At 35.1% G+C, this 21,748-nt stretch overlaps 1 protein-coding gene across 1 annotated transcript in view; it reads right to left on the reverse strand.

The window, feature by feature from the left end:
- Positions 1-21,748, reverse strand: part of LOC139152599 (serine/threonine kinase-like domain-containing protein STKLD1) — a 42,655-nt gene that overhangs the window by 7,023 nt on the left and 13,884 nt on the right. The window contains exons 5-15 of the mRNA XM_070725838.1: positions 18,680-18,754; positions 18,312-18,416; positions 17,654-17,724; positions 17,296-17,408; positions 14,825-14,937; positions 14,289-14,369; positions 13,322-13,395; positions 12,583-12,680; positions 4,387-4,425; positions 4,038-4,118; positions 101-217 (exon numbers count right to left, since the gene is read on the reverse strand). Coding sequence (XP_070581939.1) covers positions 101-217; positions 4,038-4,118; positions 4,387-4,425; positions 12,583-12,680; positions 13,322-13,395; positions 14,289-14,369; positions 14,825-14,937; positions 17,296-17,408; positions 17,654-17,724; positions 18,312-18,416; positions 18,680-18,754 — 967 coding nt within the window. The remainder of the gene's footprint in view (positions 1-100; positions 218-4,037; positions 4,119-4,386; positions 4,426-12,582; positions 12,681-13,321; positions 13,396-14,288; positions 14,370-14,824; positions 14,938-17,295; positions 17,409-17,653; positions 17,725-18,311; positions 18,417-18,679; positions 18,755-21,748) is intronic.

Consider the following 21,748-nt stretch of genomic DNA (forward strand, 5'->3'; position numbering starts at 1 on the left):
ATGAGGCTTGCATCAGATGGTTCTGATCAGCTAGCTGGATATATGACGTTGTTTAGATTACTCACTAAATACAATAGTATCGTATATAATGACAACTTACATGCAACAACTAAGTTAGCTAATACATTACAGCCTGCAGTCTGAATCTCAGCTTCTCCAACATGGCTTTTCATTGAATCAACTATGAGTCTTTTCCCGGCATCATCAATGACTGCATCTGTAACATACACAGTCAAGTAATTCAATTGGTTAAAAGAACTTGAAACACAGATGTACCGACCAATCACCATGTCAAGGACTGACAATTTAAAAATGAATACGGGGAAATATTGAGATATCAACTGTAACTTATTGTAGCACCAATATTACCAATGTCATTATCCCTGAATACTTTTGTTTGAAAAAAGTTATCGTTATATGCAAATGAAGTAAGACCTTTACCAATCAGATGCCATTATTAACACTTAAGACAAGGAATCAGATTGTGTAACAAATTTCCAAAACAGATCACTAAGCTTTTGATTATTTTTTCAGATAATTTTCCAGAGCTTCGGAAAGAAATTTTTAACACTGTGTTTACAGCAATGCTGATCTTTAAAGTTACTATTTACATGTTACACAAAGAGTAATCAACATTATAGGAAAATAGAGAAGTGTGACAATTAATGTGTGTCCTTTGAATGACACTCACACATTTCAAAAGTGAGGTCACAGGTCAATACCTTAGATCATTCATAGAATCTACCAGAAATCTTTCAAGAAATTTGGCCAGAATTGCCAAAATATGTTAGAGTAAACTGTTGAATCACATAACATGCATTCGTAAAACTCTGTAAAGTCCATAACATAGCACCAAAAATTTCAGGTATAGGATGATATAAATCTTAAAGAGCGATAAAACCAAGCATACAAGAGAGCTGTGTCACCATTATGGGTGCCAGAACAGCCATTCTAACAAAATAATTGCAAAAAGACTTTTGTCATTGAGAAAATTATATCGAGAGATTAACAGTACAGATTATGGCAACTTCTTTACAGAAGACAATAGTGATATATAAACATGTGTAAATGTACTCTGAGACTTTGAAAACTGAATTCCTCATGATGCATTGATGGGCAAAAGGAGCTGTCTTCTGACAATGATTTTGTCTGTAGTCAGATACAATTGTTATTGAGAGTCTAGCTTGTCACTTTATCTAAACTGAAATGTTGATTCACAGAGCAGCACCCTCATCTTTCCTCAAGATGTAACTTTCAATTAAACTGAATTTGAAAATGTAATTTGCGAGGATTTGGAAACATAAGGCTAGAAATTCTTTCGTAATTACACATGTTGACTAGACAATAGCCCAGTGCTATCAACATGATTGGCACAAAACAATTTTTACAAATAGCTTCTGACACCAAACAAGATATTGCCACAACAGAGCACAATTTTCTATTTGACTGATATAACATACTACTCCTTGTATAGTTCAAAGATAATAATCAAAACTAAAAGTGTTGCAAAATTCTAGTGTTGAATTGGCCTAAATATTGCCTTATATTGTGTTGGTGTACTACAAGAGCTCTGAAGACTAAGAGGTTTGCCCAACACCTTGAACATGAAAGCCCTTAACAGAAAGGGCAAACATGCTTCTATGGTGAGCATTTGACATCATGGTGGCAATGTTATTCTGAATGAATGCATGGGCCAACTGACATCAAATACTTGGAGAAAGTATGTAACAATCCTGGGGAAGTATGTGACAATTTCAGCAGTGTGTGTGACAGTATCAGCAAAGTATGTGAAAATTTCAGTAAAAGAAGTGTGACAACTTCAGTAAAGTGGCGTGACAATTTCTGTAAAGTATGTGACAATTTCAGCATAGAATTGAAAAAAGCTATGAGCTGCTTTCTGAAGTGGAACAGAGATGTGGCTTACTTATGCATCTAACGTTTTTACATGATTGATATGTACCTGAGTTGATCAAGCAATTTTGGCATTACAAAAGCTATTTACAGCTATTTAGTGGAGTAGGAAGAAAGTGAAACCTGACCCAAGGAACAGAAAATATTCACTCAAATAATTTGCATTGACAACCATGTATTTGATGTAAATGCAACATTGTTATACTGAGGAGTGAATTTTCATGTCCTGGATGCCACATTTCATTATAGCCAAAGTACTGCCAGGATTTTGATATATGCTATACCTTACAAAGAACCCTTGAATGTGGGAAGGAGATATACGGTCAAGAAAATTGACATGTATTGTCTTTTTTTAACTTACTCTGCTCATCTGTAGTTTGGGGCAAATAATGGGACACACAATATTTCAAAGAAAAATGGAAAAAACAAGAAACAAGAACATAATATTAGAACAGTACACTGCAATGACAGCACAACAGCAGCTTAGGCAGTCTAGAGTTATGCAAAGCTAATGACAGCTAATATAGCATCTTTCTCATTGTATTGTCATTTTGGGGGGTAAATTTTCACAAAAGGTTTGATTGAAAAAGTCACATGACAGCTTGAGCTATATATACATGATAAAGTTAGTTTAGGCCAATAAAGAACTGTATGAAACATCATCACTTTCAGCCATTTTTCACACAAAAATGATCCAATTTAGAGCATTTACAGTGCACACACGTTTGTCGCAAAATTCCATTATCAGACAGAATTTTTATGGAAAATTTTGTAAGTGAAAACTATGAACTTTAGTTATTTTGTGTTTCTAAAAGTATTATATTGACCTTAAATGTACATTATTGTACTACATTGCAATGTTTTTAGATTCATGGCATTCCATTTTTGATGCTTCTGAAATTCTTGGTACAGAGAATGACAATACTTTAAGAGCTAAAGCAGCAGATTTCCTTTTTAATGTTATTGTTGTTATTCATGTACCAGCTATGGTTAGCATGCCAATGTAGCTATGAAATGACTTGGATGAAGTCGGTCTCTGTGACAAAGATTAATTGAGATATCTATCAATTGCTCTGATGTGAAAATGCATTCTATTTCATAAAGCTAAGCAATAAGTAAGCCTTCTTTAGTTAAGCAAGTCATCTGCTGAATATTAGATGCAAATCTAGAACTGAATGACCTTACACAATAATTTTGTCTTCTCATGCAACCTTACCTGACATCTATAAACATCCATGTGCAAGTCAAGCATTTTATAGCACAGACTGAGGCTTAATGTATCTACAATATCACTATCTAACAACTTTCTGCGCAAACCTAATATATCGAGGTCATGTGACATTCTATACTCATCAGCAGATCTATAATGGTCACATGACAATGCTTGACCTATGAGCAAACCTTAACTTCACATGCTGATTAAAAAATTACCTGTGCAGCGCTTTCAACTTTTAGCATGCCACCATCATCATGTGACGTTCGAGTTACTAGCTTGTGATTCTAGTTATGTTGCGATTCTCAAGCAAGCAACTCGTACATCTGTAATTGTCATGGGACATTTCTGGACCAATCACTAGGTCTACCGGTAGTTTTGACATGGGTACGTATGGTTATGCCATGATACTAAAGCAAAACAATGTGTGATACTATGCCGGCAATGTGATGGTTCTATTCCGCTCAGAATGCTCCCTTCATGCATGCTATGCTATGGCCTGACAGACTAAAAATGTTCATTGATGATGTTTCTGGAAATCCATCCAATCTAAGTTTAAATGCACCAAATTTATGACAACAACCAAATATTTTTGACAAACAAATAATTATGACAACATCTTTTACAGCATGGAAATGGAGAAACATAATTTCAATAATACTTATATTTTCTTGGGTTTTGGAAAAAACTGAAAGTAAAGGAATAGCTTAATAACAAATAGGTAGATACATGAATATTAATAATTGATCATAAATATTTGCTTGAGATATTTTGAAACAACAGGTTCATTATGTATGCATCATTTTTACTGACCTTTATTGGGAAAATTTATTGTTAGAAGGTTCTTTTCACTAGCCCACATAGTGATTTACTTACACCTAGCCTGAAATAATCCAAAGGTTTGAAAGCTTACCTTGGTCTTTTGTGACTTCAGCTAAGTAAACTAAGGCATCTTTCACACAACTTTCACTCTTCTGGTTTTCTCTCAGAAATGCTGAAAAGATAAAATTAAAACATTTAACTTTGACATTCAGCCCAAGCAATGAGACATAAGAAATAGAGTTTATTTCAGTTAGTCAACTTCATTGGTACAATGATAGCTACTAGAAATGAAAGTGTGATAGGTATTTACAAATATGCCCAAGCTATCATGTTCACAGGCACATGAACAGTTTTGATAACTGTATAATAATTGCTAGAAGTAATATAAGGTACTGGAAGTATGAGGGCAAGTCAAGGAGTGGAAATGAGTGTAGACTTACTGAGAACTGCTGGAACACCTTTACCCTTTGGTACTGGCTCTGTAAAGATGGCAAGAAATAAATAAGTTATGCTATTTTGAAAAGATATTTACAGTGTGTCAGTCACAGTCCTTCTTGCATGTGTATTTTGTCTGATCATTGTTTTAAACCATATATCAACATTGTGGCGGAGTTCAACATGGTTTTGATATCATTGTTAAAAAAATACCGTCAAGGACACTATGTGCTCACATTTGGTTGGCATTGGTCCATTCAAGAAATATTTAACTCTTTAAGTGCCCCAATGGACCTGCAGAAATGCCACAGGTCTATGGATATTGGGTACAGAGTACCATCACAGACTACTATGCTTCACAATGACTACCCAATGACCTAATACTCTTCTATTTACCTTGGGCAACCTGTATACCGTCAGAATGGGCAAAAGAAAATCTTTCAGATTTTACCGACAAATATGTAAATTAGTTTGGAATGTGAAAATTTGCATATAATTTACATAACAGTAGGGTTATTTTCACAGCCTTCCAAGAAAAGTTTATGCATTTTCTTCTTGCTAATATATCTTGCTTATCTGCTTTGAGTGTTTTATTGATGTACAAGCTCATCATAAAGATTGAGAAAAATATATAACTATATAAATATTCAAATAGCAATTTGCATTCTTCAATTTGAATATTACATAATGCTTTTTTTATTTTGGGGGAGAACTCAAATTACAATCAAGACTTTCATACTTTTCTCAATTTTACACAAAAGCCTCTTATTTGTATCTTATTCAGGATGCTACATTATGAATGAACTATGGCCCTTCTGCCAACTTTAGGATAGTTTTGAAGTGATTTTGAATGCAGAATACTGGCGTCCCATTGTATCATGGGAAGTGGGGGGATTTACTGTTCATACCAAATTGCACAAAGCCAGCAATTATAGAGACTATTGTTTACCATCAAAACAAATTGTTAATGGTTTACTCCAGAATAAAAAATGATTCGTACTACAGACAATGACTCAATGTGCCCATCACGTGATGACCATACAAACTCACTCACATACATGTACAAATGTATAAGGACATACATATTTATCTATGTACGTTTATTTATGTGATTTTCTTTGCACTATGGTCCATTCAAATTCATGGCTTCATTCATTAGCTGGGGAGATATAAAAAGTATGTGCACTGAAATAATTATTGTATACTATTTGAAATTGAAGCAATAACTTTTAAAAACTACAAACAGATATATTGAATAGTCATATTATGACAGATAATTACATGGAAATGGCAAGAGCTGCCCCTTTAAGGTACAGACAAATTGTAAATTATGCTTGCAAAGTAGAATATAATAGGTCACAAGGACAAATTGAAGTTATGTCACTTCTTTCTTGACATCAACAGTTTATTATCACACTCATAAATTCTTGTTCACAGTATGTCAGTTAGTTTATATAGCATTCATAGAACATTATTTGAAAGTGAGATAGAGTAAATCAAAACAATATTACCAAGCCATAAGCTACATCATAGTCATAAGTTCCACAGTGACAAACACGATATGACAAACACAAAGAGCACAGCTCAGATAGACAACAAACAACTACCAGTACATACAACGAAGAAGAAGAAAAAAGTCAAAAAAAAATATATTGACCTCCGGTAAAGACAACTGAGAAATAATGTCAGGTTTTTTGAAAATGGTAAACACATTCTGCCTCACATATTTGTCAGCCACCATGTATCAATATGTAAGTCAAAATAGGAAGTGGTCATAAACTAGAGACAAATGTCACAAACGAAAAAAATGAAATGATGAAAATTGAGCAATCATCTTGAGAGCTGTTTGTCCTTCTACACCACATACATGTATTGCATATCATTTCTGTTTGTTAACCAATACCATTCAATTATTCAGAAATTTGGAAATTACACTACTAAGCAAGCATTGCATGTATGACTTTATGAAATAATCTAGTATTATAAACAAAACCTATGTAGCTGAAGAAACATACCTGAATATGTCAATATGTAAAATACATGTACATGTAAATGCTTATAATACAAATTGGTAATTGAAAGGTTTGCCACTGAGCACCCTGTTTTGAGAAATGTTTGACAAATAAATTACTGTTCTACATACATTTACATAAATATTCATATATGTTAGATATGTAAGAACTATATTCCCTTTTTACGATAAAAAGATTCTTGAAATTGTGAGTGAAGTTAGCAAATCACTTCAATGTTTTAGAACAATGAACAAGAGTAAATATACAAATACATTTCAATATAAATTTATCTATACAATAAATATACAAATGAATTCACTTTATAAATATTTGCTGTTCTGTTCATCGATAAATTACAAATAATTTACTTCAGCATATATCCATACAATGTATATAATTTATTCGATGGTATGATGTTTTACTGTGAATACCAGTAGTTCCGACGTTTTAAAAGTACTGTTATTCAATCAATCATGTCACTCTATATTTTAGCATGTCCTGAGTTACAACACAATGCTATTGTTTTTGTTTTGTTGCTAGACCTAAACTGGGATTATGTAAAAATAATCATAAAAATGACTTTGGCTGTATATTGTACTAAAGGTGAAATGTTTTGGAAAAAAATCCACTTCATCATAACCTTGTAAGGTTTACAAACAAGTATCTCATTTCATCATATACATAAATGCTCTGCAAAAATGTGACAAGAAGAAAATTATACATTGATTTTGGCTTCAAAGCTTTGAATTGTGCAAATGTTCATTTGAGTGATCTCAAGTTCTGTTGAAAGAATTAGGTTTTTTGTAGTAATGGTCTGCAGTGGATGTCAACAAAACAACAGTGAATGTACATTTGCTCTGTCAAATTTAGAATCTGTACACTTTGAAAAACGTAGTGTGTATATAATGCTGATTGCACGCCACTTAGATAAAATACCTGGCATTACCGTTGTGTAAGAATCTGAGAAAATATTTTTACATACAGTATTCTTGTCTGCATCAAATTTTGCAAAACAAACTCTAAAAACTCAGGCATAGCTATTTGCACCATGCACACTGTCAAATGTAGTACAGGCGAGTACAATAATAGGAATGAAAGAACAACACTATCTTATGCCAATGATTCAAGATATTGTACATCAACTAACATCTTTATCATCGCCATGCTGAAAGGCATGAAAAACTCAATACAATGTTTCAAATCTGAAATCCAGCTGAAACTCATCACTGCAAGTTATGCATAGCAATAAAACACACTAAAATATTTCATGAAACTAGACTTGTAGTGGTCACATGGTGTCATACTGAAAATTGTAAAATGCAGTATGTTTTGTATCACCTAATTCACTCATTGTAGATTTGCATTGTGTATAAAACACTTGTACTATTTTTTTTTTGTTTTTTATGACAAGATACTGGTCTTTTCTCAAAAGAACCGGAAACCAACTTTACAGCACTCTGTGATGTATCATTGCATGTTTAAAGATTTTTCATTTACTTCATATAATGCAAAGAGATCTAAATTTCATATTTTTTTGGATTTCTTGATGTGTGGCAAGATACTTCCATCCAAAGGCAAAACATGATTTGTTCATATTTATGCATTTTTGATTGCCAACCCTATGTGAAGAATGCCGCATATAAACAGTATACTTATCATATATATATATATATATATATATATATATATATATATATATATATATATATATATATATATATATATATATATATATATATATATATATATATATATATATATATATATATATATATATATATATATATATATATATATATATATATGATCATGATGGTAATACTGAAAGATGGCTAAAGTTTACAAGGCAAGATTGTTGATAAGAGGAGTGAATCGAGAGGTTCTACTGGATTCAATTTCTTTGCATAAAACATGTGACTTGGGGCGACATTTTGAATCAACCATTTTTTCAACCAGTTGTGCAGACAACCAAATATGAGAGAACTAAAGCAACAAAGACGAGAAAGCACAAGGGCATAGGTGATGATTTTAGTTGCTTCTTGAGTGAGTAAGTGACAAATGAAACTAAACAGGTAATTTGTCTGAGCTAGATGAAAACTATTTTATACAAACTACTAGTATTTCATTGAGTGGCATAAGTGGTATCAAAGTGTCATGGTAGATTAGATACTAGCAACCAGTTGTGAACAGTGCTCAAGTACAACGCCAATAATCCATGACAGTTGTGTTGTGCAATACAGTCTCAGTGCAATCCACGATTATAAGTAGTGCAAACAGTACGTGATCGATGTCATACTCCAACACGGCGCTCAGAACATACACAACAATCTTTCTCTGTATCCTGGAAGTCTTCTCAGTTGATTGTTGTTGTTGTTGTTGTTGTCTTCAACATGAGCATTGCGAGCAGCCAGATGTTCAACCACCAACGCCTCTATCACTTCCTTGTAGAATTCTTCCCTGGTATATACGTGTTGATGAGTGGTATTCTGCTTATAGATGATATAGGCATTCAACATCATTCTATGCAGGATGTTGAATACCATCTTCTTCCAGTATTTCATTGATTTTCTTTCATCGTTGTATGCAAACAACATCATGTCGGAAATATCAACACCACACATGTACTTGTTGTAAGTTGTAAAAACCACTGCTTTTGGTGGATTGTTTTGCTCTGAGTCATTTCATGCAGGCATAGCAACAGGGTGGATAACATCAGGACTGGTTTGGGTTTGGATTGTTTCTCCCGATATGCGGCACATAGCAAGTCACCTTGTCTTGCATATATAGTTTCACCAACCTGAGGATGCGCACACCTTATCATAGCTGGAAAGAATCTTCTGTTATGACGCAAAGTTCCAGTAAGATAAATTTCTTCAACCAACAGGTTTCATGCAAGGGGAATGCCAGTATAAAAATTTTCAGCGATGACATGGTGCGCTTTCCTCAACAACCGGGCTTCTCTCAACAACTGCATAACTATGTCATGGCCCAAGCCATTTTCTCCACCGTGGTCTCTTCTGGCCCCACCATATGCATAGATCCTAAGATTACAGCCGGTTGAAGATTCACACAGAACCCAAAGTTTCATGCCAAACCTGTGATGGTGTTTGTTTGGCATAAACTGGATTAGATCACAGCGATTACGACTGCCAACCATGCTTTCATCAACTGTAACGTTTTGTCCTGGTTTATAATGTTGAGTGAACATCCTATTGCAGTGGTCAATTAGATGTTGAAATTTATTACGTGGGTCGTGTCCGACTTGGTATACCCCTGGTATACGTCTGTTATCGACAATATGGAAAAATTTCAGCAGTAATTGGAACCGGTTTCTGGAAAAGATTCTGCAGAACCATGGCGTTGACTGTGATTTATATTTCAGTTCCCAATAGTCGGCAATGCGATTTTTTTGTATAAGTCCCATGTCCAAAATTACTGCCAGAAAAGCGAGCATCTCCCTTATCGGGGTACCACCTGCACATATCCAACGCCACACTCTAGATGCATGTCCAAATACTCTCTGATTGGCACGGATAAAGCTGTCAGCATAACGATTTGTTTCGAGTACAAACGATTGAACAAGTTCAATCATACAAAAGAGCTGAAAGTAGGCAAGAGGATGAGCATCTCTAGGTGGTGGACGCACAGGGCCTGTATTCTCTTGAAAAATATGAGGTGTGTCTCGATCAGGTTCAGGAGGAAGTACTCGAAACCATATACCGGAAACCATATATGGGATACGGAAACCCTTGATCACGATCTCGATCAGGGACGTTTTGGTCAATATTATGATCAAGATTCTCACCATTTCGAAGAATTTCATTATCGTCTGAGCTTTGTGAAGCTTCTACACCACTACCTTCGCTGTCTGACATTATTTCTTCCAAAAGTTTATGCAAAACTCGGCAGACGATAAAATGTAAACATTACGGTCCGCCATCTTGATTCTGAGTGACGTCAATTCACCTTTGACATCATGTAAAAAGTTTTTCAGTACACGCTCAGTGCCTCAAAAAGAGTACTGAACAAAAGGTATACGCAGCAAACGTTCCTACAATAAGATTTTTGTATTTTCACAAAGGCATTGTTGCATTTTTCATAGAAAGATAACTCTCTAAACGTAAGTTACCAAACTGGGCCGATCAATCGGCCCGTGGCAATTTACATAACAATACCCGGGCCGATAGATCAGCCCGGGGGCACTGAAAGTGTTAAACCAGGAAAAACAAAAATGACAAAAGCAAATAAGGTCTCCAACTTAGGTACTGGAGGTCATCTTTAGGAACATGCATATCAACCTCTATGGCAATGAGACAAGCAGATCCTAAATACATAGCAAATGTCAACAACAAAAAATAGACAGAGAAGGCTTGATAAAAAGAAAAGGTGGGAGTGGGCAAAAAATGTACAAGGGATCTGGTAAAAAAGTAATGCTACCTCATCAATCTTCTAGACCCACCCTCTCCTGAATATCAAATGTTCCACCCCTTGGTATTACATAAGGCCAGATGACAGGAAATGTAAATATATAGCAAATGTCAACAACAAAGAATTGACAGAGAATGGACAAGCAGATCCTAAATACATAAGCAAATGTCAACAACAAAAAATAGACATAGGAGGCTTGATAAAAAGAAAAGGTGGGAGTGGGCAAAAAATGTACAGGGGATCTGGTAAAAAAGTAATGCTACCTCATCAATCTTCTGCACCCTACCCCCTCCTGAATATCAAATGTTACACCCTTGGTATTACATAATTACATTCTCATTAGTTCTTGTGTGTCTTACATAGAAAAGTTGCAAAATTGGTCCACAATGAAAAAATTCACCTCAGCTTTGTTTTCTGGATCAAATTTTCCTACAAATTGATACCAAATATGACAAAATTATGTTCACAGCCTTCGAAACTGTCTCACAACATATCCTGGGTTGGTGTAGATCATTTAAGGTCACAAACTGAGAAAATTACTTAAAATATACAAATTTAGGGGTTTTCCAACACTTTGAGTCGAAAATTTATCTAATAACATTCCTCGGGACTTTATACCAAATTACAAATCTATCAGACATAAATCCTCCCCTTATATACATCACGATTGACAAAGATCCATAATGGGGCCCACACTACTGCAGTACCACCATAAATAGTCAGATGTGCAATTTTGAGAACAAGTTTTCTTGACCAAAAATGACAATATTGTATTAAAAATACAAATTTGTATATTTCAGGACAATTTCCACTTATCTAACTATTGTCATCTCGGTACGTCTGTGTACCAAATATAAAAGCTGTCTGTTCAGGGGCTTTAAAAAGAAAATACTGTTTAGGATTTTTTGACCAAAAATGACAAAACTGCTCCAAAATAGTAATTTTCCCAATTTTGTCATAATTTCAACAAATTGGAAGAGTAACACCCTCGCAAACATCCAACTCAAATTTGAGAGCGATTGGGCTGTCGATTTCAGAGAAGAAGAATTTTTACTGGATGAGAAAAATCACCAAAAAATTCAGCAAAAATACAAAATTAAAGATATCTTCACAATATTCGTAAAACTGTATAAGGTTCACCTAAAGTACTTGCGCACAAATTTTCAAAGCAATCAAAACAGCGGTTCTTGAGTTATTAATTCTTGACCATTTTCACATTTTGTAAGCTCATTTGCATAATTTTGGCAATGCAGACTTCATTTGAACAAAATCCAATTTAAAGCCCAGGATCCAACAACACACTAAATACCAAGCTGAAACGTGCAGCGGTTTGCGTATTTTTGATGTTGATGTTCATACTGTATGTACATACATACATACATACATACATACATACATACATATATACACACATACATACAGACGCCATCGACTTCAGCTTATACGATAACCTCACATTGGTATACCAAATGTGAGCTAAAAAATCAGTGTATTGTTGCTCTTCTGTGTGACAAATCCATGGCATAAGACAAAAAAAAATGTACCAGCAGTGATATGACTGTGCATTGAGAGAATGACTAGCATGTATTGTGTTCACTGTAAGATGATGTTTTGTCAAACTTTGTCAACCCAGGAGTGAATATTTCACATCAGAATGCATCTAAATCATGTTCATGTTAATGTTTCTGAACATAAAATTGTTTTGGTTAATGTATTTCAGTCTGGCCACACATTACAAACAATAACATACACCATACTTACTTGATACTTCATTGGCTTTCTCTTTCTTTCTCCTTGCAGCAAGCGCTGAGTGACTCAGGGCCAATGCATCCTTGATGTACGGTATCTCAAGCATTTGTCTACGATAAGAAAACAAAACATCAATGATGGTACAAAGAAAGTACACATGGTGAATAAGAAAGATACCAAAAGTGTAAACCACCTCTCATGAACAAAACGACATTAAAACAATTTATCAATGAGATTCATTGACTTCACATTTGTCTGATTCTGATAACATAACATAGCATGAAGCAGGCTCAACAAAATCATTGTTACTAAAAATCCCAGGAATTCCCTAGTTTTTCCTGACAAATTTCTGAGAGCATGTGTGATGTAACATACAAGTACACGTATGCAAGTGATGCGCAGTAAACATATCGTTGAGGGATCAAAAATTGCACAAATATTTTCATGGATACTATTGGAAAGTTAACAATAACATGAGCACTTTTTCCAAACTATCAGTAGCTAAACAATCATCCAGGAATTTCTTTTCTTTCATTGAATTTTTTCAGGATTTTTCAGCAGTACGTTGAATTCCAGGAGTTTCTTAGTAAGAGCAAAGAGATAAATTCAGCTGTAAATTATCATATCACATAAGCACATAATAATAGTTCAATTTGTTTTCTTCTTACACACAACTACAACAATCACAATTGTCAGAATATGGTACAATTTTATTAGATGGCCAGTATGAAGGAAAACGGCAGATACTCACAAAACTGATGGTCTTTGTTTGAAGTTTTTCCGAAGCATGGTACGGATCATTTGGCAGAGATCTGCAGAATATGACTGAATACAAGGCAAAGACATACAATAATGATAACGTATACACAGATTACTATGAAGTTATTTGAAATGGACTGAACTTACTCAATGAGATGTAAAATCAAAATACATGACAAAAACAAATCACATTATATTACAATGCCCTGCCCGTCGCATTTTGATTGGTCGAGCTGAACCACGTGACTGACCACAAATACACAGTAATGGTTTGTTTACATGCCCGTGAATATGAATAATAAGATTAACAACTCAAAGTATCGTAACTTACAGCTCAAATGTAAATCATAATCAATCACAAAATAAAATGGAGCACTTGTAGGTCAAGTTGAGATACTTTTTTCTGAAAGCATATCCGGATTTGCCGATTTTTTACTGCGCACGTGACAGTGCGTCACGTATTGCTCAGTTTCTGGGGCCCAGTTGTCGTTCGCTCCTGAAATTTTCGCAAATTTTGACGGTTTTCTTGGGTTCGCTGATAATATAATGGAAATAACAGACTCCGCTCTGACCATTAACGTTTATTTGTGGGCGCGGGCTCGAGGAAAGCCAAATTAACAGGCTCGGCAAGCCTCGCCCGTTAATTTTGGGCTTTCCTCTCGCCCTTGCCCACAAATAAACGTTAATGGTCAGCGCGTCGCCCATTATTTCTATAATATCAATAGACAACAACCCTTCATAAGACAAATTCTTCTCAGCATATTTGTCTTTTTTAATGTCTTTTTTTGATGGGTTGTTAGATTTGTAGAGGCTACCTCATTATTCATTACACTGCTAAATGGGCAGTTTGAAATTCTTACTGTACATTTCCAAGTGTTGTCTCTATCCTATAGCTGTAAGTCAACACTGTCACAAATTCCAAAATACAATCAAGTGAAATTTCTGTCGTAGTGAGTTACCTTGGAAACATCCTCTAATACTTCTTCTAAAACTTGTGGTGATTGTTTGATTTGGAAAAGGACAGCTTGAATTTCTTGAGTCTGTGACAAAATGGAAAGATGAGTAAGTCACAATGACCTTCCTGACAAAATGACGTAAGATAATACGGTCAATAATATTATCCTCCCACCTGTCACATAGATCTACATACACAGATTGACACACGCACAGAAATACTCGCACAATATTCTGTTTTGTATTATTCTATCTTTTGTACTGTCTTCTTTTTAGACTGTTACTTTATTTTGTGCAAATATTCTTCAAATATTGAGCCTTCCTTATGAACTCATCCAGTCTTTCATTTCTTTACAGTCTTTCTATTGAAGGGATTAGTACATTTTTGGATTTTTATTGGTAGAGGTGATTTTCAGCCAATATAATTTTTCAAAATCAGTAAAGTGTCTTTTATGTAAAAAGCAATACTTCGTTATCTTTTATATTGACTTGACATCTTGTAAAATATTCAGATAACTTGACAGTCTTAGAGTAAACTCACCGTCATGAAGGCACATGATGCCATCTCTAGTGTGATACAACCCAGAGACCATAGGTCACTTCTTTCATCATAGGCTTTCTCCATCACTTCAGGTGCCATCCAGCTCATTGACCCTTTCAATGGTAAGATGTACAACATGTCAGAAATGATTTCACATTTCATCACAGACAGTAGAACTTTTCCTGTTGTGTGTGATTTAATCTATTGTTTTATTCATATGTCGATCATTATATAAAAAAACTGGGATGTCAGAAAGTAATTCAACATGGTTTATGTCAGAAAAGGTTTCACAATGTTTACTTTGGTGTTGCAGCATATCCTATATGTCCACTGTTTTACTGAAATGGTGAAGGTGTCAGTCATTTCACTGTTAACTCTTTTTGTTGCCTTTATAAAATATACCCCAGTCAAGTTTTTTCAGATTTTTGCAAAAATTTTAGTAAAAAGATGTAGCCAATGAAATGTGATGTGTTCATTTGGTCCAAAATCATCAAAAAGATTACAGAAAAATTCATAAAAATTGGCAAATGTTGCACTAAAATTTTTGTGGGAAAAATTACAGCACTCAAAGGGTTAACCTGTAAATAGGGTCGTTCACAGTTTACGTCACTGTTCTCTCATTAATATGCAAAAATAAATATTTGTCCGCATTTTTAGATTACCCTTTTGAAAATTACGCATGCAAGAACGACGAAAATACATCTCAGTGGGCGACTGCTAGTGTAACGGTGAATACTAAACATAGGGCCAAAGTCCCTGAAGCTACTATAGACATGGATACAAAATTAAGTATTTCCTTACTGTATGAAATTATCTCACTAAGGTCATCCTACGGACAAGTAAACTAAATATTAAAGCTGTCTGACCAGCGGTTTTGAAAGAACAAGCAACTCAACAGTTGACAGAGCTCTGTTGAGTTATGTAGAGAATAACCTTTTGTGACACATGTATTGATGAAGAAGGTGGATATCTTTGATTAACAGTGTGAGTTCTGTTTAATAAGTTGAGACTGTACATACTCAGAGAAAGCACACTGAAGAGACAAAGGTTTGAAACTTAAGAAGTTCAAGGTCATCAAAGCATTATAAGGAATCATGTTACACTTTCATTGCACTGTTTACACAGATTGCATAATTGCTATAAATAGCACATGAGGAATCTTTATACAGCCCAGCTTTACCATAAAACCCTATCACTTTGACCACTCTTTTAATTGACCACTCTATTTTTTTCCTCAAAAAGTAATTTTATTTTATCCTTACCAAGTCAACCATAAATGGAAATTAGAACTTTCTCTATCTCTATCTCTATCTCTATCTCTATTGACTATTTTGAGCAATTTCTTTTAGATAACATACAGGCACAATAAATGACGGTTCAGAATATGTCAAAGTTGGGATTCAGGAAAGTTGCCTTTACATGTTTTAATCCTCCAAGATGGTAAGCATTTCACTATGAACTGTCAAAAAAAGTTGAACTTTCTGATAATTCTACACTAAAATTATTTTGGCTTTGATGATTTCCTAATTAATTCAATTATTTAAAATCATATTAATTATTTTTTTCTGGGTGAATTGATAGGGTTTATACAGTACAAGAATTACATACAATGTAAGTCAAATTTTGACCAAAAATGACAAAAAAATTCCTTAAAAATACAGATTTGCATATTTCATCACAATTTGAACAAGTCTAAGTTGGGTTACCCCTAGGGGCCTGTATACCAAATAACAAAGCTGTCTGACCAGCGGTTATGAAGAAGAAGATTTTTTACCAAAAACACCTTTTTTGGCATTAATTTGCCTATTTTCAACAATATCAAAAAATTAAAAAAAATAGTTTCTCAAAATCATATTTTTCATCTACACAACAAATATCAAATCAGTAAGTACTGCGGTTCTCAAGATATTTGAGTGGACGGACGCCTCACAAACGGACATACATACATACATACATACATACATACATACAGACTGACGACGGACGCCGGACGGATACCCATCCCAATAGCTTCTATAGACTATAGTCTATAGTAGCTAAAAAACATATTCACGACTCAGAGTACAAGCTGCAAAAACAGCCACGCATGCAACATTGATAAAATTTGTCCGCATTTCAAGCTGCGTGTCCGATGTCGCGCGCGTACAGCTATATTTAGTAACAAACCTGTAACCGTGAACAGCGCTATTTGCAGTACACTCACAATGAAGATCATGCACACAAATGTCAAAGTCTGTATTTGTTTGTAGCATTTTTGCTCTACAGATTGTCAGGTTTTTTACAAGCCATACTTTCATTACTCTTCTTTCTGATATACCAAGAAACCTGCGTCAACTTTTGTTGAATTTTCTGAATGTTATACCGTCATGAAATTGTCAAAAATAGAACAATTCTGGCACAGAATTATTTTCCCTGAATTGAAAAAGGTTCTTGACATTAAAGCACTAGCACTTTCTGAAAACTTGACTCACCAACTGTGGTCCTGGTCTTTGTTCTAGCATCACCCATGATTGTTGCAACACCAAAATCACCGATACATATGCTGAGATCTTCTGTCATGAAGATGTTACTGGGTTTCAAATCTCTGAAGCAAGGTAAGGTTATTGCACGTGTGAGTTCTTATCCTCTTTTGGCAGAATAGGGTGTTGTATCATCTGAAGAGACATACGGTATGTATACAACTTGTGCCAGTACTCCCGGTTACTACCAAAGTTTGGAACAGGTCTGTTGTTTTCTGTGGCAAAGTTGTACCTCTACATTCAGAAATAGGGGATGCAGAGGTTAGCAATATCAAGAAAAATACACTGTTCAATATCTGTGAAAACTGACCTGTGTATGACTTGTTTCTTATGTACAAATGCCAAAGCTTCTATCATTTGTCCAAACCATTTTTTGAGTACCTGTGAAGTAGAAAAATATACACAATTTAATTTTTGATATGTCGTTCAGTTTTCAGATTTACTGTATACAACAGAGACAGAAAGAGAGTTGCAAAGTCTTCATTCACACAAGCATGAAAGATTATGTGTACAACAATAAACATATAATGCCTCCCCCTACAAGCAGACAACACACTACGATGAAGTATCTTGACATGCACAAGGGTACTGAGTGTTAGTATGAGTGACTACCAGTTTTAGTAGAGTGTAAAGTTGCTATACCTATTGCTTGACTGATAGGACACTGTATTTAGTTTATACATGGATTTTATATTTTCAATGAAAATATAATAATGGAAGTCTGTTGTATAATAATGTAAGTCTGTTGTGTATTCCAACATTATTACATGTGTTCTATTTCTTTGATAGATGCCTATCACATCAAGAGAGTATGTGGTGCTGAAATTTCACTTTAATTGCATCAGCTTGAAAATTTAATGCAATGCCATGTCATAAGTATACACACTATCTTGTATTGACATTCAGTTGGAATAGGAAAAAGTGACAACGGAACTAGCCAATCAGAATTCATGGAACAGCAAACTCACCAATTCCTCAATATTTTCTTTGCTTCCTCGTTTTTGTCGCAGAACTTTATCCAAGTCACCAAACTTGTAGTAATCCATTACAATACACACATACATGGCCGACTCCTACAAAAAGATTAAAATTGTCCCAAAATTGTTTCATATTAAGGTACAAGAATTATAAAAACTCATAACAATAATGACATGTTGAATGTCTGCCACCACAGTTCAAAGTTTTGCAAACTTTGTCCTTTTGTTTTTTCACAACCACCTGTTGTTGTTTTGGGGCACTTCCTGTCAGGCTTGTCCCACAAACAGAACATCTGTTTCCCAGACACTTAATAGCTACATGGAATACAGTGCACAGATGAAATGAAAAACAAACTTACTTCTTTATCCCATGTCACAAAGAACTCTTTGTAACCACATATGTAGGGATGTTGTAGTTCTTGCAGTGCCATAGCCTGTGAGAAAATAAAGAAGGTAATTCTTATCCTCGATAAGATAGATATTTGTTTTTCTTTGCAAAGAAGCCACTTTACTAGGATGAGTTGGCTAGTATCTTTGGAATAAAATTCTATCCCTGCTTATATGAGCATTTATTTTCACCTTAACAATTGTATTTAATACTGTTACAAAAAGTCCAATATACAATACAGCACATTTTTCAAAGCATGAACTTGAATCACTATAGATTTCATAGACAACCGTTTCTCCCGTGTTATACAAGAGCCTAGTTGAATTTGTCAAGTGAAACATAGTTGATAGTCATGCATATCTAATGAACTGTGGAAGTGACTTTGATGCCATACTTTGGTAGCCATGAACACATCTAAGACATGTGAAGGTTACTTGTAGCCATGCTTCTCATCTATGAGATTGAGTTGTCTTTGATGGGTATCAAGACAGTTTACCCCTGGACATTTTCTGTGCAGACATTTCCCAGCCTCCAGTTGGGTTAAGGGTTTATGGTACAGGTGTGTGTTTGGTGCGTACATATAAAGAGGATAACTGCAGTGTTCTCCCCAGGCCATTTTAGCGTAGCGGTCCCGCTACGCTTTCGCCTCTCCCCGCTACGCTTTGATTCTCCCCGCTACGCTTTAAAATATTCCCGCCATCCTTTAGTTCACACGCTAGCGCTCTGCGTAGCTACCAGCTGTTGCATGCATTGTCTACACATTAGCGCTCACTGCAACTTTCAACCTGGTGAAAGAGTGGAAGGTGTGAAGTATGGTATGCGTCCGATAACTTGTCCGTAAGTGTTAAGAGGAACGTTAAAACAATAGAAGAATCGTCTGGGTTGTTCATAAGTTTTCATTCTACAACGACTATTACGACCAACAAAGACCTTTAGTCGGTATACGTATACATCGAGGACAAGTATTCACAGAGTTAGGCGGTGTAGCACTAGCGGGGCCTTTGATCACATTCCCATGCTTTGATCAACGAAATGTACCGCAAAAGAAACAAAAGAAGCGGTTGACTAGTGAGGTTGATTATGATTTTACAACGATAATCTTTTTTTTGTCCGAGTACGATCACGATCGCGATCAAGTTCACATTGCATAAATTCCAATATGGCGGCGGCCATGTTGGCCGACGTGTTTATTAACGTGTTGACATTGATCCTGGCGTCGCGTGTGGTTCCACTCTGACACGTTCTCTGAAAGATTTTACACCTGATTTTTGAGTGATTCTAGTCGTACTTAGTTCATGTCTTGTGATCATCTTGGTGGTATTTTTAAAATCAAGAATCGAACGACGATGTTCAGTGGCAGTGGTAGTTACGCGGGGGGGGGGGGGGGGGGGGGGGGGGGGGGGCGGCTGGTTGAAATTGATCCCCTTGATGAAACATTATTCGCGGTGTTTGTCGTTAAAAAATGATATAAGACTCAATTACATTTGAATTGTGTAAAGCTTAAACTTATGAATTTTCCTCTTTGTTGGCAATTTTTGACAATTTTATTAGCAATATATGTATTAATGAAACTCCAATCAGACGAACCATTTCTTGCTTTCAATCTGAACTTGCTGTTACTGTTTGAATCTTCTATTTTAATTGCAATTGTACTATACTGTGATGATTTATTTAAGTGTAATAAAGAGTTTCCATGATGTTCAAATTGCATACTTGTGTGTTACCATTGCCTTTTGTTGTGAGTGTACATGAATGCATGGGTGCATGTGCAAGCTTATATCCATATGCAAATATAAATTAATGATATGCAAATGATTATGCAAATTAGCCGCTACGCTTTTGCTTGATCCTGGGGAGAACACTGAACTGTCTTACAACCCTTTGGAACTACTGTACAAGATTACAGACATTGCTGTATTTTGTTTTCATTTACACGGTTTTTCTTGATGTGCTACATCTATTGTTTTATGTGTGTACCAATCTAATTCACACCTTGCAAACTTTGTTTTCCATGCAGTTTTGTTTTTTGCCAAGATTTGGGAATGCAGGTAAATGGTATGGGGACCCTGATACCATTCCTGTTATTCCTGTATTGCACTGATAACAAAGAGAGCCCCAGTGACATGACTGGAGGAACCTGGGTAAAATTTACTGGGGTAGCATCCTTAACACAAATACTGTCGATTGAATTTTAAATCAGTTGATACAAATTGCTTACTCTTCATTCTCATATGCCTTTAAACCTTGGCTCGAAAAGGCCCGGGATCAGGATTAACTATGGTGTTACATTGTAAAAATGTAATGATTACAAGGCGTCATCAATTCGTAGTTTGCACGTGTGTCACAATAATGCTTTACGTAGGTTGTTGGATTTACCACGAAATGCTAGTATTTCATCTGCATTTGTAGTAAACCAAATTGACAATTTTCCTATCTTGAGGAGGAAAGCTGTGTACAGTTTTGTTCGTAGACTTCTATATAGTGAAAACGAACTGCTTAAGAGTCTATTACATTCTGACGCCGCTTATTTTGGCCTGCAAGACAAATGGCAAAAGCTTCTCTATAGCAGATTTTAAAGTGATCGTGGATTGATTGATTGATGGTTTCTTTTAATTTACTCTTCATTTCCTCTCAGTATTCAATTGTATAACTTTCTTTGTGCTATGGACAGTTATTTTTTAACTTGTCTGAAATAAAGTTGAAATAAATAAAAAGATTATGAGGTGTTTCTGTCTTTTGTTCCCCTTTAAAATTGCAATCGTTATAAAAATATGTTGCTAGATTTTTGGATAAGTCCACACTGGGCTTTTAAGACAGACGACCATTACACAGGTTGATTTACAATACATCAAAAGCCTGAGTATGAATAATAACTTTAGCGAGATCATATCAATGGACTAAATTGAATACATAAACACAATCAGTATGTGATAAATTAAAAATAGCGCCAATGGCACTTGATCACAACTGGCACATTGTGAAACTACTCATAATTAATGAGGTACAATATGTGGCATCATAAGGTGTCCCATCATACCAT

This window comes from Ptychodera flava, chromosome 16 (genome assembly GCF_041260155.1).
Source record: "Ptychodera flava strain L36383 chromosome 16, AS_Pfla_20210202, whole genome shotgun sequence".
In the NCBI taxonomy this organism is placed as follows: domain Eukaryota; kingdom Metazoa; phylum Hemichordata; class Enteropneusta; family Ptychoderidae; genus Ptychodera; species Ptychodera flava.